Raw genomic sequence first — 18159 nt, 5'->3', positions numbered from 1 at the left:
TTTGTGCACTTTGAGTATTAAGATAAAAGCCCCAATAGATGATCATGTACCAGTATTCACAAATATAGATATACAAATACATGGTGTGATCATGTACTGGTACATGAGCATCTATTGGGGCTTTTACCCTAAATGAGTTGCTAAATTTCAACAAAAACATTTTTTTATGACAGTATACATAGTCTAGTCAAGAAGTGGGTTTTCTGCGAAAAATCGTTAGCCTGCTCTTAAAAATATAGAGATTGGTGCATTGGATTCAGAATTTAATTCTGAGAAAGAGGTATTTTCTCATTTATCCGCTATTAAAAATTTAATTTGTTATAAACAAAAAACGAAGAGAAAAAAAGGGAGTCTCCGTTTTGTAGCTATAACTTTGAAAATATTCAAGATATCTGAAATTTGAAAAAAGATCCTATAAGAGAAGAAAATTTTAGTAAGATAAATCTCGACTTATGGAGTTGTAGCTCCATTATTTATAATTTTAATTTAACGTTGAAAGTTGGGCTCCGTGCGGCCGTTTCAGTGCCTAGTCATTACCGCCAAGCAAAGTATTCAACACAAAATAATGTTTTTATAACATTCAATATTAATTTAAAAATCTGAATAAATTATTGTCAACTAGACACTTGAAGGAATATGGCCCAGCAAAAAAAAAATTTAGCTTGATTTTTGTTTAAGTTATTTAATTGTTAATTAACTAATTTTTCGTAGACTTGAGTTTTCATAAAATCTATTATAAAAGTTTAAAAAATAAGTCTAAAAATTTTTTTCCTTTTAGGAGCTCTTATTATATAAATAATGAACAATATTCCATTGTAAAAGCTTAAAAAAGTTTTTTCATTTGCTTATAATGATTTTTCAAAGTTATCAAAAATTGAAAATATCCGGTTAATGTTATAAGAAACTTTTTCTTAAAAAAATTTTTTAATTGTTTATAGGGTAGAAGTACCGTTTGTGGTCACTGTACCGTTTATGGCCATTTATCGTCAAATAAACGATAGAAATGAATTTATATTAACAAACCATTACAAACTCGATTTCTTTTAATATAAATTTTTTAAAACTCAACAAAAACATGGTTGTAATATTATAATTTTTTATAAATTAATACAAATCTTATCTGTCCAAAACTTGCTTCTACACGGGAAAAAATTTCTGAAAAAATTTACGATACAACTATTGTAAAGCTGGACTATACTTTTATTACTAGTAATTGTCAAATATTTTAGAAGAAAAAATACTATTTATTCATAAAAAAATACGATATTACTATTGTAAAAAGTAAAGGTGCAATTTCATGCTGACGCTTGACGCGGATTCTTACAAACTAAACAATGTTTAGTTTTGACGCTGCGTTAATTTAAGATGGCGCTTCAGTCGAAATTATATACCATTTAACCTTATTTGACGCTCTAAACCAGTGTCAAACGTCAGCATGAAATTGCACCTTAAGAGATGAAAATTTCCAGTGCTGCCTCTGTATCTTTCTGATAGAACTATAGCAAATTTTACAATAGTTGAATTGGAATGTTTCTCAATTAGTGTAAGTAACGGCCGTGCACAGCGCTAGACTCCGAGTTTATGTAAATGTTAAAGGATATGGGTCTTAGTTTACCTCGGATAGAGTAGAGGGAGAGTCTCTGGCTGCCAACACAGAGTTCTGGGTTCGATTCCCAGATAGCACGAAAATGTCGGTTTCTTTTTTCGATTACTGTACAGGTACCAATTAGTTCAACCTTCTACTTATCTCTCTACCTCCCTAATATTTCTTTTAAAAAAACCAACTGTGAATTTTTACAATAGTTGAATTGTAAAGTTCACAAACACATATTGTATAATTTGCTCTATAGTGTTCGACTTTTTAAGACTCTTGCTAGTCTTATTTGTTGTATAAAATTTACAATAGTAGATCATAAAAATTACTGAATGAGAAGTGAAGTCCACCGTTACTATTTTATTTAGTAAAAATTACAATAGTAAAATAGTAAAAACTCCTTCAATTTTCTTTCCGTGTACCCTAATTGTTTTTTTCATTTTTCAATCATATTAATTATTTATTAAGAAATCATTTTTTAACTTCCCGCTAAGAAAATTGAAAATTTTCAAAAATCGGGAAGTTATTGGTTTTACCCCATTTTTCGAAAATCGAGTTTTCATCAGATCTCAACGTTTTGAGGTCCTAGCAAGCTTTCCTGACTATTCAAAGAGCTCAAAAGCATAGAAATGGTATCTTTTTGAGCTCGGAGAGCTCAAAACAACACACAGGTTGTATTTTTGAGCTCGAAGAGCTTAAAAAAAGCGGCCAGGTATTAACGGAATTAGCGGGAAGTTGCAGGGATGGCCTTTAGGGTCAACCGTTTTCTAAATTTTTTTTTTTTTAAATAATCATTTACAATTCTCAATATAACTATGAAAAAAAATTTTGTTGTCATTTTAATTTTCATTGTTTGTTTTATAAACAATTTGTTATAAACAAATTTTCATTTTTTTTTCCGTTGCTTTTAAAAATTACAAATTCAGCCGTGTGCATCAGATTTGTAAAAAAAAATTTTTCTCTATTTTTTATTGAATTTTAAAATACTTTACCTCATCAAAATTGAAACGGTCAACTATTTTATCAAATTATAAATTGTTATAACTTCTAAACTATTGATGATACGGTCTTGGACATTCAAGAAGATCTTTTAGACAATTTATTGATTCATATAATAAATTTTTCATATGATCGATATCTATTATGGTTCAATTTTTATAACCATTTGTTTATAAGAAAATCTGGAAAATGGTTGACCTTAAAGGCACATATTTACTCTATAAAATTGTCCTGAATCATTAAAGCTGTAACATTAATAATCTAAAAGATATAATCATTTAAAGATTCAAGTAACGAATTTAAAAAAAAATAAATGCTTATAGAAATTGAACCATAATAGATATCGATCATATGAAAAATTTATTTTAGGAATCAATAAATTGTCTAAAAGATCGTCCTCAGTGTTAAAGACCGTATCATCAATAGTTTAAAAGTTATAACAATTTATAAGTTGATAAAATAGTTGATCGCTTCAACTTTGATGGGGTAAAGTATTTTAAAATTCAATAAAAAATAGAGAAAAATTTTTCTTACTACTTTGATGCACATAAGTGTATTTGTAATTTTTTAAAGCTATGGAAAAAAAATAAAATAAAAATGTAATTTTTCAAATTTCAAATTTCTTTAATATTCTTGAAATTATAGCTACAAAACGGAGACTCTCTTTTTTCTCTTCGTATTTTGTTTGTAACAAATGAAATTTTTAATGGTGGATAAATTAAAAAATACCTCATTCTCAGAATTAAATTCTGAATCCAATGCACCAATCGCCATATTTTTAATAGCAGGCTAACGATTTTTCGCAGAAAACTCATTTCTCGACTAGACTATGTCTACTGTCATAAAAAAGTATTTTTGTTGAAATCTGTCAACTCATTTAATACTCAAAGTGCACAAAAGATAAGATACAAGAAATTTAAGCCGAGATAGTTGCTTGATCTTGAGAGAGTGAGAGTAAAGCACTACTCAAACCCTTAGCGTTTGCGACGTTAATTTTAGTCGATAAATAAAGTTTTATTTAATTTATATAATTGATTTTTTTATCTCTATGAAAAAATTGTGAAAAGATACCTTTTTGAAAATCAACTCCTTTATTAATGAAATCAAATAAACCCCATCCCCAAAACCTTCCATTTTTCCGACCAATAAAAATCCAAAAAATCACCTGATCGCTTTGCCATCATTTGTAATTATTCCTATCAATATTAATAAATTATCATTTTTATCAAGTAAAATTTTTTCTTGGTATTTAATAAATTTTTCTATATACTAATATTGATTAACAATTGTTAGAACTTCGACGAAAAATTAATTAGTATTTAATAAATTTATTAACTCTGCCTAATATTCGTTTAATTTAATACTAAAAAAATTTTTTTGATTATTTTGTAACATTTAATAAAAATATCTGAGTACCTTTCAGACCTTATTTTAGAAAATAAGATCAGGTTCGTGTATTTATTACGGCTCGACCTAAAAGTTATAAATTATTAATATTAATATAATATGCCACACAAATTTAATTTTTCATGTATCTATATTAGGGTGCTTTTTTTTTTGCGACTATTTTTTTTTTCGCTTCCATCCCGAAATTTTGTTGGAAATACACCCAAAAAAATTCCCTGAAAGTTTGAGCCCTTAATATTAATATTAAGTACTCCTACACAGCGTGTGAAGATTTCCCATTTGAATTATACGAGAACTTTCATTTTTTTTTTTAAATTTCTATAGCTCAGTGGCATTTCATAGCATCGCTTTGACCATGGACGGGTTTTTTTCAGAATTAAATGCTCTACAAAAGTGTCCATTGTCGCGAAGTCGTAACACATACTGGCGGGGTAGTACGGACCGCCAAACCGAATTTTTTTATAGAATTCTTGTTTTTTCACTCATTATCTCATAAACAACAAGACATACAGAAAAAATGTAAAGATAATTTTGTAGGAAATTCAATTCTCTACAAAAAAGGTCCTTAGCACCAAATCACTAAGATCGATATTTTCTGAGATATTAATCATTGAAGTTTACCTAGCATTGAATTTCCACAAAATGTTGAATCAAATCTTAAAAAATATTGATTTTTTTCTTTTTAGGAGGTACAGGGAGTTCATCCTCAAAATCAGAATATGTTCGTTTCAACCCACTGGAATTTGATGATAGACTACAAAAACTTGCTGGCATCAAATATTGCGATAATTTCATGCCTAAAACAATTTTTTCAGAATTAAATAAATAAACCCAATCGATTCAAATATTTTTCAAATTTTATATTCAGCTTCTGTTATCCAGAAGCAAAGATATTCTTTGAATTGAGTTTCCGTCAATTTTCCCCAATAAAAATAAGACAAAATGATATATATGTGTTTTAAATTTATTGGTTACAGAGACTTTAATTTTTAATAGCGTGGGAATTTTCGACTGCAAAAATCGAAAACAAATTTTTTTTTTATTCAAGTCAAAATTTTTGTCAAAATTGAATAAATTTTGATTTATCTCACTTATTCAGATTTACTTGATAGAAATTTTACCAAAAATGATAGACTAATAATTAGAAAAAAAGTTATGAATCTAGAAACAAATTTTAAAATATTGAAAAATTATATAGAATTCAATTTTCAGAAAATGAGGTTAAGAAAATTAGAATTTTAATGCGAATTAAATTTTACAAGTAAGTAGAAAAAATATGAGTCTAAATTATAAGAAATTGTTTTCGATTATTAAAAATGATTGATTGTTGAGCTTGATAATTTATAGTTGTATGTGAGAAGAAACTAACCAATTTCGTCTGTATTATTCTCATTATCTTCATTTGTTATCTCCTGTTCAGTGTCAGATTTATTCTGAAAAGTTTCCACCGGCAAGAAATTAGTAACGGGCGAGTGAAGATTGGTTTTCCCCTTTTGACACTCATTCAGAAATTGTTGCTGCTCTTTTGGCAAATTCTTAACCATTGTGGAATTCGAAATATCGAACAATTTATCTAGTTTTTGGTTAAACTTTTCAACATTCTGTTTTTGTGCTTTCGATTTTTTTCCCTCTTGTGATGTGTCTTCACTTTTATATATTCGGCATAAAATTTTTCCAACTTCGTAAGACTGTGCTGAGGACGTATAGTTGGAATCTTGAAACTAGCCCGAATAGTATTAGTATCGTTAATAACACTAGTAGCACTATTTCGAATAGTTAATTTTAAAGACTGATGTTTATACATAAAAAATTTAGTAAGTCACGATACGAAGGCAGCTTATTATTATTTATTTGGCTTCTTTCAAATCCAATTAAATAATTCCAAGTTTTATTACCAATTTTTTCACTCATTTTAATGATGGTTAAAGTCGACCTAACCTCAAATTTAACAAAGTATACATACAACGGCGTCACACTGATCAATGCCCACTAAGCTTTGTTCTTACTCTCGCGGGATTAGTACGCGAAAACAAAGGAAGCGCTGCAATTAAAGGGGAAATTTGTTGAACGCATTCAAGGTCAAGTGAAAGCTCAGTAGTACTACCAGAGCAAGAAAAATAAACCGCAATTAATCAGTATCACAATACACAGCAACAAAGAAACATCCTATATTATTCGTAATGATCATACACAATATATTTTTATCTAGAATTTCATTGAAATTGAATTATTAAATGATAAATTCAAATATTATGGGGTGATTTAAATGAGAAATTTATTTAAAAATAAAAAACTTCAGAAAAATACAATTAAAAAATTTTTACGTAAAATTTGTAACTTAATCAATAAGTAATTACTAATTATAATTATGATACAAATAAACCAATCATTATTTTTTAAGATTTGATTCAACATTTTGTGGAAATTCAATGCTACGTAAACTTCAATGATTAATATCTCAGAAAATATCGATCTTAGTGATTTGGTGCTGAGGACCTTTTTTGTAGAAAATTGAATTTCCTACAAAATTATCATTAACATTTTTTCTGTATGTCTTGTTGTTTATGAGATAATGAGTGAAAAAACAAGAATTCTATAAAAAATTCGGTTTGGTGGTCCGTACTACCCCGCCAGTATGAGTTACGACTTCGCGACAATGGACACTTTTGTAGAGCATTCAATTCTGAAAAAAACCCGTCCATGGTCAAAGTGATGCTATGAAATGCCAGTGAGCTATAGAAATTTAAAAAAAAAAAATGAAAGTTCTTGTATATTTCAAATGGGAAATCTTCACACGCTGTGTAGGAGTACTTAATATTAATATTAAGGGCTCAAACTTTCAGGGAATTTTTTTGGGTGTATTTCCAACAAAATTTCGGGATGGAAACGAAAAAAAAAAAATAGTCGCAAAAAAAAAAAGCACCCTAATCTATATTCTTTCAGCTGACACATTCAAAATTTTTAATTTTTTAAATTTCTTTTCTCGTACATTTTTGTTTATTAGTCTAGTCAACAAGTACCTTTTTGGTCAACTTTTTTCAACAGTCTTCGAAAATTATGATTGAATTGTCATTCAATTCGGAATGGCATCTAGAAGATTTTCGAAAAAAAAACGAAGTCCGCTTGCAAAAATTGCAAAAGTTATTAATAATTAACTAAAAAAAAAAAAAGGAGTCTAGTTTTTTGCAAATATCTCAAAAACTAATAAAGATTTTTCGAATTTCAAATAAGATTCAAAAAGAAGAGAAAATTTCCTAAAGAAAGTTCCGACTCCCGGAATTATGGGACCAATATTTATAATTTTCCCAGAGGGTTGAAAATACGTCCGAAAACGGATACTCCGGCTTGCGCAAGCGACGCCCCCTTCGGACCTTTAATGAATAAATATTATTTAAACTTATTAAATATGAAAATTAAAAATTGAAAAAATTCAGGTGCCTGCAGGATAGATCAATGAACAATAATACGTGGTCAAAAAATTTTTATCGCGAGTATTCAATAAGTTATCCATTAATTAATTAACAATTTTTTTGTAGCACTGTTATATCCGGCGTGCCGTCTATAATACAGGGCCTCCCATTCCAGCCGAAAAGTACAGTGCTTGCATATTTAGGGAACAACAACCTGGATTGCGCGACAACTTACTCGTGGCCGAAGAATACACATTACCGCGCATTGTCACTTTATCAAAGGAACCAATTGTTTAATTAGAAGCCCCACTTAATGAATCGCAACCGAGGTGATAAAAGACGCGAACACCATAATTCGACAGCTTATTTACAAGGTAACAGTTCTGCCTTAAGGCCCGGGTGAGTCCTATACCCCGACACGTATAGGCAGACTTCAATTATTAAATTAATTAGTCATCTTTTCCCTAATTATTCATTTCGATTTCCTTAACGGTATTTCTGAGTTCTGTGATAGCGATTCTTCGAGCCACGATTCGTTTTGACGATAATCGAGATTCCCACAGTTCCAGTGACCTGGTCCCACTCTCAAATTATTTTCTTCTTCTGTGAATTTATAATCGGCGAACTTCTGTTTGCCGGAGTCGTTACTCCGGTTACGAACTCATATAAAATTTCAACCTTTGTTTTATGTTGTTATTAGTTAATAAGTGAATAGTGTAAGTTAAGACGTGTTTGCCCATAGGGCCATTGAATTGAATATAAACCTAAAAACCTGAATCGAAGTGTTTCGTCATTCATAAGTTAAGAACATTCAACCTTCAATCTCCAGTCAGCAGGAGGAAGCGAGAAGCCAAGCAGCGGAAGTCAAAGGTACAAGTCCAATTAAAGCCGAATCATCGTTGGAATTAGGATTCGCAAAAGTAAGTGGAGGATATTTTATTGTTTCCGAGGTCGATTGTCTTATTCAAGGGGCCCTCTCCGGGGTTTTCACCTTCGCGAACCCATAAAATATAAACTTAACGATTCTTTCGTTAGGGAAATTCATCTGTTATCCGAACCTCCGTTAATCCAGCTACCGCATTTTAAGATCTTATTTTTCGGACATAACAGACCTGAATTTTTGGTGGCAGCGGTGGGATTCGAATGGTGATCCCTCGTATTCGACAACCACCCCGGTTCGAAATTTAGTGAAAAAGAGGTATTTCCTTCATAACTGCTCCAAAAATTTCCCAAAATTTTTTTTTAAAAATCAATAACCACACCTAAAATTAAAATTTATTTTTATTTACTTTAATATTTTATATATTTCGTTATTTCACATTCCGCTAGCTAAACGATAATTAAATTTAACTTCGATTCGTCATTTGATACATCCGGCGTAATTCAACTCTAATTTTATTTTAAAACTTTATATAAATTCAATAATAAAATAAAAATTTTTTGTTTTGCTGACGTTTGAAATTAGCCATCAGCTAAACTGTTCAAATTTTTCTTTTATTTTTGCTGACTTATAATAAATAATTTTCTTTTTGTTTCGAACAAATTTTAATTTACTTAAATAAAAATGCTGACAAATAATAAAAATTTCTTTTTCTCCATCTTTATTATTTGATTAGAATATTCGATTCTATTCAAATCCCTTTCCTTCTTTATTTTTCCTTTTAAATTTCTAATAATAAATTATTTTCATTATTTCTAAAACTATTCTTCTTTTTTTCCCCTCCTTTCTGATTTCAACTCTTTGATTTTAAAAGTTGATTTGGATTAAATAATTATTGATTACTTGTGTATGAATCAATATTAAATCGCCTGCTCAGATCGTGTTGTATACAAACACATCTTCATAGATTGCTCACTGCCAGCCTGGTGTGCTGTAATTCTAGCACCTTGCCGCTGATAAGGAGTTTTCTAAGCAGACGAACGCATAGTACTCATATAAGCCTAAGACATTCAATTTTATTTAATCATTTGCTTCTCTTCGTAATCTTCTTTCTACCTTACCTAAATCATTCAAATAAAAAACTCATTTCTCTGCTCACCTCCCAAAATTATTTTTAATATTTAAAGGGTTACTAAATAATTTAAATAATAGAATCGGGCCGTATACTCAAGTACGCTTTTATAAAAATTTCGTGCCAACCTTGTGGCCTGTAATACGAGCCCCAAGGCCTCGACAGCAAATCTTTAAACAAGAGAGCGACACGACTCGAGCCGTCTCTACGGCAATACACACTACACAGCACTTAATACTTCTATCTCTTCCGCGTTCATTCTTTCATACTCAACGTTCTGTAACTTTACACCTACGATTACAAATCTTACACTACGGTTATTGTACTCTCTAGCTGTGACCTACTTACCTACTGGCAGATAAAATACTTTGCGGATTTAAATCTATTAAAAATTCAATTTTCTCTTTATTCTATTTTCTCTCTACCCAAAATTTTCGAAATTTTTTTTTTTTTTAAACTAGGTATTAGGAAGATCCCTCTTTTACTAACCAAGCTTCCTTTCCAATCCCAGAGGCTAAGAAGGGAATACCTAAAGTGCTTAGCAGCGAAGCAATACCCGAAAATCTAAAAATAATTATTAAAAACCCAGAGAGAGCAAACCTCGTATAGGCGACCGGACTTGAAAATAAACACTCCACCGACTTCCCCGGAAGCAGTCATAACTGACTTACACCTCTTCAATACTCCGCGAATTATATAACTCGGCTAAACAATGGCAAATAACAACGACCCCGCGGAAGTAGGCCCCCAACTTCCAGGAACCCGGCTGTATACAACGGTTCGAGAAGAACCCGAAAAAGACCACTATTATATTACGCGAGAAATAGAAGAAAACTTACCGATATTTACGGGCGATAACGAAGTTAGTTTCGAGGAATTCGATCGTAGACTTAAAGACTGGCTACACCTAATACCAGACAACAATCAACAACCGTTTATCGGGCGTGTATTACGAAAATTACAAGGCCGCGCCCGCCATGTTGTCGAAGACATGGAAATCCGTTCGGTCGACGAACTCATAAATGTACTTCGGAGCCATTTTAAACTCGGGAATCCACTCAAAGTTTCTTTGAGCAAACTAACAACTGCTCGAAGAGGTAATTATGAGGCCGTAGAGAGCTACTATTATCGATTGCGTTCTATTCTTCGGAAAATACAAGCCGCGGTACCTGAAGCCGATCGAGCAGCCACGATGAACCAGGCTCACCAACTCGCGTTAGACGCATTTTTCGAATCACTACCAGATTATCTGAAATGCCTAGCATCCACGGGTCAGTACACTACTCTAACTGCCCTGTTCACGGCTATTGAGAAACAGGCGATAAAATATGATAATAATATGCGGCTACAAAATCCTAGGCCGATTCAACGCGATCCCAAAGCAGATACGACGAAATTCCACGGTACTCATAATAGAGCTAACGGAAATCCGGGATATTTCCAAAACCAACAACGCTTTCAACAAATCGTCCCGAGTCAAGGTCATCCATGGACCAAACCCCAAGAAACCGAGTTATACGTTAAACCGAAACCGATCGCGTTCACCTACAATGTTTCCGAATGTCCGGAATATTACACACCAGCCGAAGATTCATACTTTGACTACCCGGAAGTCACTGAACAACCGTACTATGGATTACCACCATGCGGAGACCCCGGCTGTGATGATTCGGACTGCGAGCCACCACAGGCCATGGCGTTCACCATGAACGGAGCGCCACAAACTCAAAATAACTACCAGAGAAAGCCGTTCCAGCCTTTCTCAGCTCAAGGCCAGTATCGCACACCGTACAGGGCTTACGGTAATCGCCCGTATCAAACCTCTTACCACCAAGGAGGTATTTACCAGCCTTATAGACCGCAGAACTTCCCGTCGTATCCAAGTCAGCTACACCCACCTCCAGCTGCCCCGAGGGAACAACAAATGTTCCAAACTTACCCTCAAATGACGTCTAAGTCTCTTCCTACGAACCCCGTGACTGAAGCAATTAACCCTCAGTCACCAGAAGAGGACCAGGAACCCGCACCGATACGTTTGGAGAGACACATCAAGAGCTCGGAGTTCTGTAGCTGCCTGGGATGTCCCAGAAAAAACCTGAGCACAGGTGAAGATCCGCTTGAACCGACTTTAAACTCAACGGGCGCTCGCCAGACCGAGGGTATGGCGAGTCAGCCCCCACGCCCTCGACCAATGACAGCAGCATCATATCGTCAGAGGAACCAGTAAAGGCCATCGCCCTTGTTACCGGTAGAGGACCTGTCATCGTAGCTAAAAGCCCAAAATTCACCGGTAATCAAATCGAAATACTCATCGATACAGGAGCCAACTATAATTTCATCAGCATCGACGCTCTAGCCGACGAAACCACCTTCCTATGCAAAGACATGGGACAGGTGGAGGGGATCGGAGCAAATCAACAGCCTATTATAGGAATTGTCACAATCGAACTCTTCGACAAAGTAATACCATTCCGCGTCGTCCCCCAGCGATTAGGCGGCTACCTGGCGATCCTCGGTAATGACTTTCTAATTAAAGAACAAGCAAACATCTCGTTCTATTGGTATACAATGGTCCTAAGAAGTCGACCGACGCGACCTATACCTTTTTCCATCAAAAGAGGAGCTTGCGATTCTCAGCTCCTAGCAGTAGGAAGCGGTCAAAAAATAGACGTCGAATGCCCTGCCCTGTTAGGAAAATACCAGCGATTTATCATAGATACAGGGCGGGATGTATCTATCATAAATAAAACAGCCCTCTTCCTAAACGCATATATAGATTCCAGCCACCGCGTTATAGCCCTCGGAATTAGCGGCGATCCAGTCGAAACTCTAGGTACAGTGGATTTAAAAATCCTCGGAATCCCAGTTACTTGTCAAGTCAGCGAAGAAGATTTACCGATTTCGGGTGTGGGAATCCTAGGGAACGACTGGTTAGATAAAGAAAAAGCCGAAATATCGTATTACGAGCAAACATTAACTATACTCGTTCGACCCAGAGATCCAATTCCATTCAGCTTAGACATAGCGAAATCGCCGATCTTCACGATCCAACCTCGCACTAGAATGGTGGTACCGGTTCCGATTGAACCGAAAAGTCTATTACAAGGATACCTCCCGCGCATTCCTGCACCGGAAGGATTATTTTTAGGCGACGCCATTGTCTTGGCCGATCAAGGCTACGCAAACTGCATGGCATTTAATACCACAGAAGAATCAATTACCATGGACCTTGATCCACAAATGCTAGAAGATTACGAGTTCCAAACAAATAACTCGATCTCAAGTTCCGAAGATTCTATCAACGAGAGCGTTCCGGTTGACACTTCAACTCAAGAAAAACGGACAAACGAAATTTTAAAGAAAATCCCATCTCAACACCTTGATGACGAGCAAAAAGATCAAATTTTAGAAATCATTAGTGAATTCACCGATATATTTCACCTGCCCGGAGACAGTTTAGGCTGTTCTAATCGGGCTACGTGTAGAATACCGACTAAAACAGATAAGCCGGTACACATTAAACAGTATAGATTTCCAAAACAACATCAAGAGGAAATCCAGCGACAAGTAGAAAATTTATTACAGCAGGGTTTAATTAGAAATTCAAAATCTCCCTACTGCTCTCCAGTATGGGTAGTACCGAAAAAGGCTGACCCCATTACTGGAGCCAAGAAGTGGAGGATGGTAATCGATTTTCGCGACTTAAACAAAATCTCGATCGGAGACGCGTACCCCCTCCCGTCAATTATCGGCCTCCTTGACCAACTAGGAGACGCTAAATTTTTCAGTGTCTTCGATCTCGCAAGCGGCTTCCACCAGGTCCCAATGGACCCGGTAGACGCTCATAAAACGGCATTTTCGACACCCTTCGGCCACTTCGAATATGTCAGAATGCCTTTCGGACTAGAAGGTGCTCCAGCTACCTTCCAGCGGATGATGAACACCGCCCTAGGCTGGCTACCCTGGATCCTAATATATTTAGACGATATCATCCTACATGCGCGTACTCTAGTAGAACACGGCATCAGACTACGTAAATTATTCCAGGTCATAAGAGACGCAGGGCTAACCCTACAACCAGATAAATGTAAATTTCTCTGTACAGAGGTAGACTACCTGGGACATGTTATTTCTAGAGACGGCATTAAACCAGACCCTAAAAAAATAAAAGCCCTACGCGAAGCTCCTAATCCAAGAAATCAAACCGAAATGCGGAAATTTCTTAGACTAGCAAATTATTATCTCCGCTTTATCTATAATTACGCCGTGCGAGCAAAACTGCTCACTGACCTAACTAGGAAAACCAAGAGTTTTAGATGGTCAGCAGAAGCAGACTCTGCCATGCGAGACATTAAAACCGCCTTATGTGTAGATTCTACACTAGCATACCCAAATCTTGAAAAACCTTTCATCCTAGCCGTCAGTTCATCAGACGAAGACATTTCGGGTATCTTAAGCCAAGAGCTCGAAGATACTACTCTTGACTTATCTATAACAGAACCTAATAATCCATCAGTCAACACAAAAATAAAAAATAATGATAAAATCGTTGCATGCACGTCTCGAATATTAAAAGACGCCGAATTACGCTACACTCCTGATGAAAAAGAGTGCCTTGCTTTAGTCTACTCAGTCCAACAATTTCGTCCATATTTATACGGAAATAAATTCACGGTATAAACAAAAAACGCTTGCGTCGCCTGGTTGAGAGACACGCGAGATCTCACCGAACGTCGACGAAAATAGCGCTTTAAATTAAATGAATTCTCGTTTACGGTCGTTATAAAAACAAACGTAGGTGACCAGTATGCCGACGCACTGTCATTCAACCCGAGAGGAAGGACAGATGAAACTAAGATCCAAGAAGCTCAAAACCATATCTTAGACACACAAAAGACCGTAAATAATAATATCACAGAAACATTATTATTACCGGCCAATGGGACAGATCCGGGGGCCCCGCAAAAAAAAAGAGGTCGACCACTCGGGTCTCGTACTAAAAGAGTCCAAAGTCTCCCAGTAATTCGAGACACTATAGCCTCTCGCCTACGATCGGAACTTCGTCGCGGTTCACAAAATCCTCCCGTTGTTTATCGTGAATCAGAACCTACTGATAACAGAACAGAAGGAGACACTCCAGACGATTTAGACGACGTCTTCTTACCACCAAACGGAAATGGTGGAAAATCTGGACGAATAGAACCTCCAAAAGATCCGATTCAGGAACTGGCACCAGCCACCTACTTCGATTCCGATGATGATGGAGATGACGACGAAGAAGAAGGGGGGGGGAAGCCAATAACATCGTCAAGCCAAGACCTGCCTGCTGAGATAACCTATAAAAATATTGACAGTTCGCGCACAAGTGTCAATGAATCCATTAAAAAATTCGAAAGAATTGCGAAAAAATTTGGAAATGTCAAGGGAGTAGCCCCTCCGTGGATTCGGGGTACTACGAAACCGACGTACCCTCTTCCTGCAGATCCTCTATGGGTCCCATTTACTAAAACTCCACCTAACAAACAAGTCATCCGAGAAGTCAGAAAATCAATTAATGAACCATTTCATCAATTGAACATAACTTCAAACGACGAAGAAGACCAAATAATAACAGCTCCAAATAATCTCGAGCATGATACAGACACTACAGAACACGAAAACGAAATTACAGAATTATTAGACGAAGAAAACAACATCGAGAACGATAACACTTCAACAGCCAGTGAACCCGATGACACCGTTATCCCAACGGAAACCAACGAGCCATCATTGCCGAAATCTCTCACAGCTACAGAAGAGAATATTAGACTAGTTCCAGAAACTCCCACCTTGATTCGAACAATGCTTAATAATTTCGAAACTCAAGGCATACATTGGGACCCATCTTCTGGCAAAATAGTAGACACTTCTACTTATCAAGGATCGACACCGTACCGACCATTTATAGATGAGACGGTAATAGCTCAACGACGAAACCGACTCTCCGAATTACCCACATTTAACACAGATGACAACCCAGATGCCTGTTCCAGCGTAATAGAAGACCACGTCGCGTTATCAAATCAAATAACTCCAGTTCCAAAGGCGAGGAAGAGAGTAACTTTCGGAGAAAAGTCAACTTCAGAACGGTCCCGATAATCGAAAACTCACAAGATGAGTCAAAACTGCCCGCGGGGTCGTACTCAAAAACTATAGAGTCGCCTGAAAAATCAGCAGATCAAACATCGGTACCCAAAATTTTTCAAACCCTCGAAAATAACACGGCAAACTCATCAGTCGTCAAACAACAAAATAAATTAAATTTACCACCGTCAGAACCGTCTAGTTCAAAAGAAGATTCACGAAAAACGACTATAAGAACTGCGGAAACATCCGACGATGAATCCTTTAACAGCAATAAAATTTTTATCCAGCAGAGATGGCCTTACATACGTACGCAATCACCTAGCACACTTCCTAACAACGGATTGCAAAATCGCGCCCCCCGCAGCCCAGCTGTTACGCGACCTTAAATTTATCAATCCGCAAGATTTAAAAGCTGCTAAACCCAAACTGGGTGACATATTAGTCACTAGAGTCGGAAAATACTGCGTATTTTCTATCTTCGTGGTCACTCACCATCGAGAAAAAATTACTACAGATCAAATTATCGCAGGTCTATGTAACTTTCGCCTAGCTCTAGAAAAATATAACATCCACTCCCTCAGAATAGCGAGGAAAGGGGACACTTACGGCGACGTGGGCATCCAGCCTCTTCTAACGAAGATGCTCTGGGACTGCCCCGTTGAAATTACCCTATGTGATGGGGAAATTACCGTACCCCCAGTGGAACTCCGACCAAAAATTATCGAAGAAAATCACGAAAGCCTTGTCGGAGGCCACAAAGGAGTCCTCAAAACGTACTGGCGAATAAGAGAAACCTTTTATTGGCCAGGAATGAAGGAGCAAATCTACGAGCACATAAAAAAATGTAACACCTGTCAACTAAAAAAGTTAACTAGAATCAAGACGCGCCAACCAATGGTCATTACCGACACTCCTCATGACGCGTTCGACAAAATCTCTATCGACACAGTAGGTCCACTGCCGATGACCTCCAAAGGAAACGTCCATATTCTAACTATTCAAGACAATTTCACTAAACATTGTGCAGCAATTCCACTTCCAGATATCCGGACAGTCACGATAGCTGAAGCTTTAATAAACCAATACATCAGTTTATATGGATGCCCTCGAATAATACTATCAGATCGTGGAACATCGTTTACGAGCAAATTACTCGCGAGACTATCCGACATTTTAAAAATCCGTAGAGTAACAACATCCGGGTACTATCCACAAGCTAACGGCTCCCTCGAACGCAGTCATCAAGCGCTAGTAGACTATTTACGTGTCTTTATAACATCTTTCGAAGACTGGGACGAATATCTTCCTATGGCTATGTTCAACTACAACACATCGGTACACGTGAGCACAAAATTTACTCCTCACGAACTAGTCTTCGGGAAAAAGGCTCGCGCCCCTACAGAATTTCCTGATTACGATAAAATCGAAACATACCCGGAATACCTAGTCGACCTAATGAATCATCTCAACGAAACTAAAACAATCGCTCGAGAAACCTTAGTAAACTCAAAAGAAAAAACTAAAGAACGATTCGATAAAAAGGGACATCCGGTAGAATTTAAGGTCGAAGATTTTGTATATTTTCAAAATGAAACCCGGAAAAATAAGTTAGACGCCTATTATCTGGGTCCCAACGAAATCGTAGGAATAACAGATAAAGGTTGCCTGATCATCGAAACAGTAAACGGGAAAAATATTATTAAACATCCGAGTAAACTAAAATTAGCGTCCGAATAAAAAGAACACGGTCTGTTGCTGATCAAACATCGTTCAACATGCTGATTAATTTTCTTTTCCACCTATTCCTGAGCGTTGTCAGCTCCTATGCAACCGAATTAAACGCAATCGAATTACAACCGGTGAAATACAATCCTGGCCTCTTATACGATCCATACAAAAGAGCGCACATGGTCGAAAGAGAATGGAATATAATATCTACCATCGATATAGGAGCCATCACAAATCAAGATCATCAAAATTGGAAAGCTCCCGTCACCGAAATGATCGCTTCTAGCGGCTGTAAGATAAGTTTTACCGCAATAGAATGTTCCTATATATTACAAGAACACCTAATAATAGAATTAAACGACGAGAAAAATGCAATCCTGCAAAGAATTGAATCTACATTAGAAATCACCGAGGAAGAAACTTCTTATCAGCGTAACCGTAGATCACCATGGTTCGGTTTCATCGGTAAAATCGCACGAGAAGAATTCGGCTTGATGGATTTCGATGACCATGAACACCTGTCACGAGAAATCGATCGCTTATATCAAGATCAAAGAGAAGTTACAGTCCTCGTAAACAACGTGACTCATATTATCCGGGCAGAAATAAATAAAATAATCGACGATGAAGCAAAAACACGGAATAAATTCCAACGATTATCCGAGTCGATGTCCCACTATCAGCAGAAACTTGAGGAGGAAGAACTCCGGATGAAACAGCGAATAAACCTCATGCTTTTGTTAGAAAGATGGATACAACACCTAAATCGTTGGATCCGTTATCTAAAAAGAGTAGAGTCAGCAATTGAAACAGCCAGAAGAGATCATATATCTAATGACATTCTAACTTCGGATCAGCTGTTAAAAGCAACAGCTGATATAAG

The 18159-nt window shown here is 35.9% G+C and overlaps 2 protein-coding genes across 2 annotated transcripts in view; both read right to left on the bottom strand.

Annotated features, from left to right (window-relative positions):
- LOC123261107 (putative protein kinase C delta type homolog) overlaps window positions 1-18159 on the bottom strand; it is a 193445-nt gene that overhangs the window by 55457 nt on the left and 119829 nt on the right. The window lies entirely within an intron of this gene.
- Window positions 4175-5821, bottom strand: LOC123261110. The gene is made up of 2 exons (XM_044722604.1): window positions 5370-5821; window positions 4175-4797 (listed from the first exon to the last, which is right to left on the bottom strand). Exons 1-2 carry the CDS (start codon window positions 5542-5544, stop codon window positions 4658-4660), a joined length of 315 nt encoding a protein of 104 aa, XP_044578539.1. The 5' UTR covers window positions 5545-5821; the 3' UTR covers window positions 4175-4657.

Source organism: Cotesia glomerata, linkage group LG3 (assembly GCF_020080835.1).
Source record: "Cotesia glomerata isolate CgM1 linkage group LG3, MPM_Cglom_v2.3, whole genome shotgun sequence".
Lineage (NCBI taxonomy): Eukaryota > Metazoa > Arthropoda > Insecta > Hymenoptera > Braconidae > Cotesia > Cotesia glomerata.
The sequence above is the reverse complement of the archived record's forward strand: the minus strand, read 5'-3'. Positions and strand labels throughout refer to the sequence as shown.

What these genes read in the sequence shown, in the direction of transcription:
- LOC123261110 (XM_044722604.1), bottom strand. Translation starts at nt 5,544, where the DNA reads ATGGTTAAGAATTTGCCAAAAGAGCAGCAACAATTTCTGAATGAGTGT. An exon ending in GAATAATACAGACGAAATTG is followed by an intron (nt 4,798 to 5,369) that starts GTTAGTTTCTTC and finishes AAATTGTTTTAG; the next exon opens with GCATGAAATTATCGCAATAT.